We start from the raw sequence: 10,750 nt of genomic DNA on the forward strand, positions 1-10,750 counted from the left end.
CTCCTAACTTACAACTAAAAGGTGCTGGCAGCAACACCCCCAGCCTGGCTCCAGCTATTCCGCTCCTGTCTCTACCCTGCCTGTGAGTGCCAGAGCTCAGCTCCACTCTTCTTTAGGTCACCAACAGTGTATTCATAGCTTGCAGAAGCTACTGGCCTTGCATTGTTGCATTCTGGCATGTGGACGAGTGCTATAAGAAATCTAAATGGCAGAGTAACTGGGAAATAGCACAGACTATCACACAAGCTGTAAGCGACAACTCTCCTGGAAGTGGCCAGAAACAAAAATGTTTGAGTACAGAATTCCTACTTCCTACAAAGACCAAACCACTAGTAAGAAGATCATATTCAGCTGCAAATCAAAAAAGAAAATAAGACACAGACCTGGAATAATCTCATTTGGTAGAAATGAATGATGGCCTTTTTGCAATTGTTTTGCTGAAAAGCACAAATCTCTACAAAAAGAAACCAGCCATCTGTTTTGAATGTTTTAGAATGTAAGTATCTACTTGTGTTCTTCTTTGATCTGTAAGAATAATAGGAAGACAGTGATACAATCCAGTTACACCTCCGTTGTGAGTGCTTAATTTATCCCAGACCTGCAGATTACAAAATTCCATCTGGAAATCTTAGTCTTATCATTCTGGGATCAGAAAGAAGATGTACAGTGAATCAAGATCAGTTCTTTTGTGCTGGTAGATATAACATTCTTGGACAGAGAATATATGCTTCAAACATAAAATAGTTATTAAGATCGCAAAATAGTAGAGTTTTTTTAAAAAAACAAGCTAGTAGAAGAACTGTTCCCAGAAACAGGGAAAGGACCAGGCGCAGAAGTCAACATCATTTTAAAGACAGCATTTTTCTCAGCCCATCCCAGTCTAACAGTACTCTTTACTTACTGGGTAAAAGATTACATGCCAGTATGGGTATAGAAAAAGAGAGAAGGTGGAAAGGCGCAGTGGTTTCCAAATTGGAATGGTAGAAGATTAATCATAAAACAAAACATGAATTTTGGTATCAGCATTACTGAAGTTGTTCGCTCCACCATAACAGGATTGTTACTTACACTAAAGTCAGAACTACAAAAGGCTTTCCATTATTCAGAGTTATTACAGCCAAAGGAGAAAAGGTTATTCTCTGAAGAAAGGTAAAGCTTGAAAAGGCTTGAAAATAATAGATACTTGTATGATAGCTAAATCAGGATTTTGAATTGTACTTCCTCAGAGCGGTAATTGTCAGTCCACGAACTCTTTGTGTCTCCTTGCCTGAGCTTGACGGCGCAGGAGTCTTTCTGTTTCATAATTAATGATGACACCCACATAAGCAGGGCTCCAGAAAAGCAGGGGTGGAAGGCAGGTCCTGTGATTAACCGGGACAACTGTATTCAAAGTGCTGACCTCGTAACAATTAATTAGTTACATCACCTTATTTGAGTGCATCACATTAGGGTTCTTACTAAAGGGTTGCCCATCTGGAAAGTGGGAGTGAGGAGCCCTGGCTGTCACCAGTATGACAAAACAAATCTGGCATCTTATCTCTCAGTCAGACCAAGTGATAATGTTTAAGTAAAGTAAGATTATTTCATGTAGCTGCCTTCAAATTTTGCCCAGGGTATGTCTCTAAGGCAAGCATAAGACACATTCTTTCACAGCATTTTTACACATATGAAGGAAGAACTGTAACAGACATATTACAACAGATTATTATACACTACACAATTAGTTTGTAGATTTTTAGAGAGGGGAAGAAATGACCCTTCAGAGGACAAAAGATGACAATGACGAAGAGGAGGCAGCGGTCTAAATAGCTTTGTTCAGCATGCTGGAATGGCAGCTCCTTGAAATGTTGAACATGGGTTATTTTCCCTTTTTTGGGAAGGAATAGGATCTTGGAAGGAAAAATAATAAGTATTAATAAATTGAGTCAAATACAAATCTAACATAATTTTGGGAACAAATTCAAAATGAGGTATTAGAATCACCATCATATCACTGTAACAACACTATTTTAGAACATTGTGTAATAATATTACTTAGCACTTACATAGCACTTTTCCCAAGCAGAACTTCCACTTTACAAAAACTTCAGCTCATTTTACAATTAGAAAATTTGAGACAGGGAGAAAGAGAACAAGTGAGTGGTTGGAGACGATGCCAGGAAAGAATTTATCTTCTGAATCATGGTCTAGTGCTGTGTCCAGTAAATTACATTGTAATACGAGTCAGGCATGAAAGCCTGGTGTTTTTGACCATTCTGCGTGATCTAACAATTAAAAAGACCATATTGAAAATAAATTTATTTAAAAGGCTTATGAGGTCACAGCGTAATAAATGACAATAGTGAGAACCTGAAAGAAGTGTGACAGTAGGACAAGCAGCTCTCTACATGCTGCAAGCATAAAATGTGTCTCATGTGGAGAGAAAGATCACATTTATGCAGTGAATGAATGCCTGTGTAATCATTTGAAAATGGAACTCATCATGAGTGAGACATTTACTTTGCTAAAAGAAATCAGTCTATTAATCCAAGCACCAAATAATGTAGGAAAAAAAAATAATCAATATTCTTCTCAAACTTCCCAAAGTATAGACACTTCTAGTTCTGTAGTGATCTCAATGAAAAGTTCATGGGGTTTGACAGCTGTGGCAAAGGTTAAATTAAGTCCCAAGATGTCCTGCCCTATCTCCCTCAATGTCATTATTTCTATCCCCCTTACTCTACCATCACAGTAGTCACAGATCTTCACACTGCGACCTGTTGCCTGTCACCTACATCTGCCACTTTCTTCTAGGTGTCCACTCGTCGTGCATTTTCCTTCAGCTGTAAGATGGAAATAAATAAACGCCCCCTCGAAAACAAGGAAAAAGGAAATTGGGAATGCTCATCCTGGACACTCCTAGGGGTGAGACAAAATTGCTCTAAAGACACAAGTTAGAAACACGTGGCTTACAACCTTGAGCATTGAGTTGGTTTTTGTATACGTCTACTAGTATCAACTTCTCTGTGAGATTTAGCTGTTTCTATCATTCTTACTTTAATCCTTTTAATACCTTTGTCTTAATAAATAGAATAGAGAAATGTCATTCAAGCACCATTACCCTTTAATAATCACAAATGGCTGTTTAGAATGAGTCTGCTTTCAGAAACAATATATTCATTAAAGATGTCCTTCAGAATATTATGAGCTCTTCATTAAAAACTATAGTTAAAAAATTCAGACTGAATTCATTAAACATTCTTCATATTGATGACTTTCCCTCTATTTCAGTTCTTAGGTTTAGATGACTCTTGTCTACAGAAAAACTCTTGGCAAAGTCAAATTACAACATTAAAAATGTAGCCTTCAATACACAATGCATACGTGTAATCTGGTGATACTGCAAATTATAATTTATACTGTTTTTGAGAAGAAGTCTATGAAATTTACTTCAATTGACCGGTTTTCAGCTCTTAAAAATTATTCAAATATTCTCCTGTTATGACTTACCCCCACAGACATCACCTCTGAAATCTTAAAAGATGTGTTAAATTATGCTAGTGTCTTCAGCAGTCAAGTCGCAATACTTACTGCTTTGTGTTAAAATTTGTCAAACTCAAGTATTAAAGAAAAATGTCACCAATAAGAGGCTTTTTGTCTTGCAATATTTTTACGGTAATAGGAACCTGTCAATATTTTCATCATCTTGAAAAATCCACATTTTTATGCACTCCAGTTCAATGCTAGCTCTTTGACCATTCCACTGTTACTCGAATAAGCATAAAATACATTTTCAGATTTTGTTCCTGGAATTCAAGCACAGCAAAACCAAATCTTTTGCTCCTTAGCAGGCATATCCGTAACTTCAGGATTTGTTGGCAACCGTTAGTAGAAAATGTTTCCACAGAATAAGTTCAAAAAGCTTGTCTAGTGACAGCATCTACAAGGCTCCAACTCGTACTGCAAGCCAGAGCCATGGAAGATGGGAAGAAAAATGGTCTACAGCAGCATGCATACTTAAAAACGCACATACAGTATGTAAAAATTACATACCAGGATAAATCTCTCAGTTCTCAGAGTTTTAGTTTTGCTCTTCCTCTGTTCTTGCCCTTAGCACTTTTATTCTGTCCTCGCTTTTCCCTGTGTTCTTTAATTTGATTGTCTTTCACTCTTCCAACAGTTTTTTGTGATCCTATGCCCACTACACCCATTCAACAAAAGCAGTCCTCTTTATTTCTGATGGGCAAACGTGATACAAGCAGATTTCTGAGTGACACCCACACTTTCTCACATCGTAGGTAGCGTGGCTGTGCTTCACAAGAAAACTAGATGAATTGAGCAGCTTGGGAAGTTTATGTATGGAAGCTTTGCTGCTTCTTTCCCCCATATAGCACATTCATGGTACATATTTACAAGAATATACATACAGATACACACATATCCTTTCATATGTATGAGATATCATAAAGTGTAAATTCATATTATTTTTAACAAGAGTGAATAACAACTAATTAAGCCATTGGCCAGAACATTTTAGCATTTGAGAAAGACAGAGGGGCATCCTTTGAGAAAGCACACTGGAATACGCTTGGATATAGAGGAGGATAGAGCTCCATCTGGGGAATAAAAGGAGTCATAAGAAATTCAGACAGCAAAGAAATGAGCCTAGAGAAAAAGTCTAGGAAAGACTACTTCAGGATGAAATATGGTACTTACATTGAACTGTAAACTGAAATGTAAACTAGCATTCTCTGAAACTACAGGAAGGGCGCATATGTTTAGAAACAGTGCTCCATTTCAGGGGAGCTATATCTGATAATGCTGTCATGTACAGAACTGGCATAATTAAATATTAAATTCAGCCAATTCCAGAATGCTGTAGGGGAAAAGCCTTAAACCCCCAAACATAAAATAATGTAGTTTGCTATTGTACATATTTTGATGGTCTCCATTTTATCTTCAGTATTGACAAGAGGTGATTACATCCTCAGACCTAAAGGAACTTTAAAAAACAAAGTTATTGCCAAGTCCTATGCTATTAGTAATTTTTTTTATCATTGTAATACATACATTTAATTTAACAAATGCACGTTAGGGACTCTGTGACCTACATCATCTTCGCTTTTACAAAGAGGATAAGGACTTTTTTAATGTACATGGAATATCACGGTAAAAATGTGCACTTTGTTGGGAATAACTGGCTTGGGAGGCATCAATCACCTTCATACTTTCCCTGTTGAGGTATGCAAGACAATCTTGAGGCTGACATGTTCCTCAGATGAGATGCATGTAAGGCAAAGATGCTGGCTGCTTCATTATTTTGACTAGGATATTCTGTAACATGCTTTCCTGAGGAAAATGCCTCAAGTACGAAGTGGAGAGATATGCTGTATTTAATGTGAACCACCCATTAATTCAATAAACTAAGAGAAACAATTCTCTTAGCACAGTTGCATTCATAAATGTATCAGCAGATGGAAGAGGAAAAGAGAAAGATCTATCAGTGTTTTCTACACAACCCCCATGTTTGCTCTAGAACAAAAATCAGAATTATTCCTACCTTCATAGTGACCGTCGTCTTCCTTTTCATCACTTACTTACCTGATCTTTCCTGTTTAATTGCCATGCATCAGCAGATCTTTACAAGCATTGTCTCTAAAACTTCATATACTAACACACAACCATTGCAAGAGCAGTGATTCAAAAAGAATGTGAAATCAACAGTGAGTGTAAATTAATGAAGCACTTTATCAATTTTTCCACTAAAGAGATTTTCTTAGTTCAAACCCCAAGGCATGAAATTCAAGTTTGATACTGCCACGGTTGGATTAAATTTTTCAGATGGTTGACTTGAAAAGAGGGATCTGATCTATACAGGCAGACAGACATGTAAGTCTGCGGTTGATTGAGCAAGTGCAAAGAGATGAGAGAGTATCTTATTCTTTCATGAATGTTTTACAAATCTCATATAAAGTAATAATTTTCAGTAACGCAAGGGTCCAAAATTTCCACAGAAATTTTCAGAAGAATTTTCTTTCAAATAATTGATGTGGAAAAATCAAATTCTGAGAAAAACTGCGAAGAAACTCACATGAAATAATTTTTCTTAAAAGGATAAGTGAAGAAGGAAAATTTCATATAAATTTTTAAAATATTGTCATTGCATATCAATACTTTAAGTACTTGAAATAAATTTATTCTGCTTTAAACTGATACTACAAGGCATAAATTAATCATATGTACTGTAGCCAAATAATCGATATTTGGCTTTCGTCGCTCTATATCAAGGCTCCTGGTCAGTAAAGGATGTTTTCTTCTTTGCTAGAGAACAGGCGTGGGGAGAAGGGCTCTGTCCTGTGTACTGTATTCTCTTCTGGAAATGGGGGTTGTGGTGGAGACAATTTGACAGCAGAAAAGAGAAAATTGTGGACGCAGACATGGAGAAACAAAATGTACTTTAAATGACAAATAGCTACCAATTTCTTCCCCACTGTTTTAGGAGAACGAGGGAGATGGAAGGGAGAGGGGAAGTTTAAGGGGATATTCCTCTTTGCCTTCAAATTCACAGAAAATTTATACTCTTAATCCATATCAAGAATCATCTGTTCTGAGCTGATAAATATTTGTGACTAGTTAGGTCAGCATACATGGCAGCAATCTCAGCAGCAGATCTCAACATGCTTAAAACCTTCAGGAGGAACATTATCTCTGAGCAAATTCTTTACTAACCGGAATCGAAAAAGCATACATAGATTTGGCTACAGTGCAAACTGCTTTGAAAAACAATCCGACTGAAAACATTTCCTCCATGAAGTCAACGATAAATGATATGAGAGACATTTCCTGTTCTCTCGTACGCATTAAGAGTTTGCTTTGCATAGAAACTCAATTACATGCCCTGGAAAGTTCTCCCCACAACATCATAAAGCAATGACACGATGATTAGAAGAAGAAAATCACAAACTACACACAAGCACACGAGAAACACCCTCATGCAGAGACTATGCAAGCGAGCGGGAAGGAGCACACCCAGGTTTCACAGAGCACACGGGAGCGAGATGTGAGAGCGACTGTTGGAAACTTTTCTATTGGCAAGAAAAGTTGATTCTCACCGTTCTGAACAAAATGGCTGAACTAAGAGCATCTGACTGGTTATGCCCAAATACCCTCCTCCTCATCCTAGCGGTGCAGAGGTGGCAATGGGAGAAAAGCCCCAGAGCAGCATGGGAATGAAATAAAGAGTTGGTTAGTATTTAAAGCACATATAAGTAAGTACAACTAGTAGTACTATTAAAAGTGTTTAATTCCTTATGTAACGTTCTGAGCCACTTTGAGGTACAGTTGCTTTGCTCTCTTGCAGGCTTTGTCAGCTTTTAAAATGCCCCTACGCAAAGGGAAAGTGCAATCAGACCATTCTCCTGCCCTCTCCTCCCTACTGCCCCCCCCCGTAAGGTCTTTGCAAGAACTTCCTTAAATGTTTAAATTTTATCTTTTCTTTACATTTTATCTTTTCATTTAATCTGTGAATGCTACGCTGCATTCATTTGCAAGCATGTACTACAGTTGCATTCTGGAAACGGCTTCATTTCGCTGTAGACTTGCAGTGTAGAAACAACAGATATTCTAACATTTCCTCCAAATTAAGAGTAGGAAAGCCATTTAATTTGCAGTATTAACAATTGCACTCTCCTGAAGAAGGTAAGAAGGACCAACATTTTCCAAAAACATTACGGAAAATTCAACTCTTTATTCCTCATCTGGAGGAGGGTACTAAAACAAGATGCAAAAGGAAGTTGTTCTGAAAATAAGAAATTTTCTGCTTTGTGTATACCCCTTACTGTCTTCTGATACAGACATGAAAAGAGATTTTTAAAGATCTATTTTCGCAAGGTGAATATGTAATTGTTTTTTGCCATTCTCCTCTTTTTCCTTACTCATAATTTCTGCATATCACTAGGTTGGTGCTTAAAGGTCTAGATTGAGATGCCTTCCTTCAAATCTCAACAATTTCTAGATGAGCCAGAGGGCAAAGAGGAGTGCCAAACATTCCTTCGCTTTGTCAAGGCAGTGATTAATGATTGCTAATATTTTAATTAAAGTGGAATGGATGAGATTACAACATGGGATATGCAATTATGTTGGCATTTTCTGTGCTACCCAAGGGACAGGTAATCTCTCTGATAGTTATCAAGCACACGGCTGTGCTTTGTAAATGACACAGGAGGCTCCTCACTGCCTTGGAGATGGTAAATTGATTTTCCTTCAGTTCACGGCCCATTGAGTTTGTGAGGGAGCAGTCTGTGCTCATTTGGCACAGAGGCTGGGATTTCCTCATGGGAAACGAAGGGAACTGCTCATATGCAATCCATAGATCAGAAAGCTGATCCTGGAGCATGATTTCCTGCTACTGAAGACAAGAAACAGTCCTGGACACTCCACACACTCAAGCAGTAAACCTGAGTTACTAAAATCTGAATATGCCAGACAGGACCCCATTCGTGCATTTTAAGAGAGTAACGTTTCTTTCTTCCCTTTCATTGTCTGCCCTCTCTTCTCCACCCACTTAATAACAGCTTGGTACCGGGAACTGTTTGTTCACATTTCAGGAGTTTTCAATGAAGCCGACACAACAGCAACATCCATTTCTGGTTTGTAACTGCACTCTGGAATGCTATTTTTGTTCCAAGGTACTGCAAGCATGTCAGGGAAAACTACATACGACTCAAAATAATCAGCCCCCATAGTAAAAATTACTTTAAAAGTGAAAAAGAGAGACACGTTACCTGGTCAGGGGAGGGCTTGTGGTTGGTTTGGTTGGAATGGGATGAGGATTTGAGGTGGTCATCCTCATAGTTGTCAGCCATCAGCTTCATACGGTTCTGAGTCTATTAAAAAAAAAAAAAAAAAGAAGACTCTCAGTCTACCTTCTAATGTGATCATAGGGACTAAAGGGAATAGGGTATTTATGCTATCCCATATATCCAAAATCCATACATGGAAAAAAATAAGACACATGCATAAAACATTAGTAGGTATTACTGTAGAGAATTGGTAAAAACTGGGAGACGCGTTCCAACCACTTCACTTTGAGGCTGAATTAGTTTTGCAATTAAGTGGCTCATCTGACTTGTACCTACTGAAACTTGTGCTGTACATGTGTGTACAAAGAAACTAATTTCTTCTTATAGACCCTTAGGATTAAGGTTCAAACACCAATTTGGAGAACAATTCAATGAAAACATCAGTTAGATGTCCCTAAGTCAGTTAAAAACAAAAACAAAAAAGAAATCAGTTAAAAAAAAAAAAAAGAGTGAACAAGCTGAAAGTAGGTTATTACTTAAGAAGTCCATCCAGTTTCAGTATGCAAATCAGTTTTCAATTGATATAGCAAAGAGTAGGAAAATTCCGAGACCGGTCAGAAAAATGTGAATTATAGAAAAGCCTTCCTGTGAGGAAATTAAAAAGTTAATAAATAAGGCTTTTGGAAGAAAAGGTGACATAATAAAGATTTATAAAATTAAAAACTGCATACAGTCAAGCAAAGAATTAACAAAATATGAAACAAGTTTCTTAAGTTTTTCTTTAACTTCTCAGGAAATTTCAAGTTCCAAAGGATATATAATTTTTAAAAACACAAAATATAAAATAAATTGTGTAAGAATAAATGAAATACCTTACCTTAACATTACCATTCTAGGTAAGCAATTGCAATGAACATTAAAATACACTACATGACTGTGTCTGCAAAGGACAGTGTTAGTGAGATAAAGCCCTTTTAACATACTATCCTGAAATGAGGTCTCCAAGCGCCTAAATGAGGTCTCCAAGCACCTAGACACACACCCATACACACCAACAAGGAAAGAAATCCATCTGGGCAAAATGTCCCAGCTCCCCAGCAGGGCTTACAAAGACCGTTCGGGCAGCAATGACACTCTAGGAGTAGCCTAGAGGGGACTACAAAAGAGCTGGATCTAGGGTCCTGCAAAGTGAACTGCCGTCCCTACGTCAGCTGCTTCACTTCAAGTTATCTGGGTGCCACTGTCATTGGGCACTCACACCTGGAGCAGACGCAAAATGGAGTGACGGCATTTCTCCTCCCAGCTCATAATGTAGACAAAGCCCCATTTTGAGCTCTGTGAAATCCTCATATTCCAAAAAAATAAAAAGGCTAGCCAGACCTATGTTAGATATGATACACAGTGAATTATGTACAGCTAGACATACTAAATCATCAGAGATGCCCTAAAATTTAATGTCTTAAATGAAAGCTCGAAGCTCACTGTAAAAATGCCAGCTGTTGATTCAATCCCTTCATAACTGCATGGTTTCTCACTGAAAACTCTAATTTTAATGAGCATCTCGAGGCTAGAGAATGCAGTTTCTACTTGACTGTACTCACATCATTATAGAGAAGGTCCAGGGTTTGAATCTGGATTTGATTTTATTTTGGATTAATTTAACAAAAGCGAACAGTAAATTGAGCTTAAGCAATAAGCAATTTAATCATACAAAATCTTTATATTGTTTGCTCTGTTTTGTCAAACAAGTTTTGAATTCCAAGTCTGACTCATCATTCATAAATCACTACTTGAAACATACCACATTAATACTTAAACAACCAGTTTATTATAAAGGCTGTTGCTCAATATTTATTATTTTATTGTATTTAAGGTTGGCTCTTATCGTGGTTTAACCCCAGCCAGCAACTAAGCACCACACAGCCACTCGCTCACTCTCCCCAGGTGGGGCAGGGGAGAGAATCGGAAGA

The 10,750-nt window shown here is 37.6% G+C and overlaps 1 protein-coding gene across 2 annotated transcripts in view; it reads right to left on the minus strand.

The window, feature by feature from the left end:
- The window catches only part of ERC1 (ELKS/RAB6-interacting/CAST family member 1), a 310,978-nt gene that overhangs the window by 26,388 nt on the left and 273,840 nt on the right, over positions 1 to 10,750 (minus strand). For both annotated transcript variants that reach the window (XM_009332891.1, XM_009332890.1), the window contains one exon: positions 8,763 to 8,864. In XM_009332891.1, coding sequence (XP_009331166.1) covers positions 8,763 to 8,864 — 102 coding nt within the window. The remainder of the gene's footprint in view (positions 1 to 8,762; positions 8,865 to 10,750) is intronic.

This window comes from Pygoscelis adeliae, unplaced genomic scaffold (genome assembly GCF_000699105.1).
Source record: "Pygoscelis adeliae isolate BGI_AS28 unplaced genomic scaffold, ASM69910v1 Scaffold38, whole genome shotgun sequence".
Lineage (NCBI taxonomy): Eukaryota > Metazoa > Chordata > Aves > Sphenisciformes > Spheniscidae > Pygoscelis > Pygoscelis adeliae.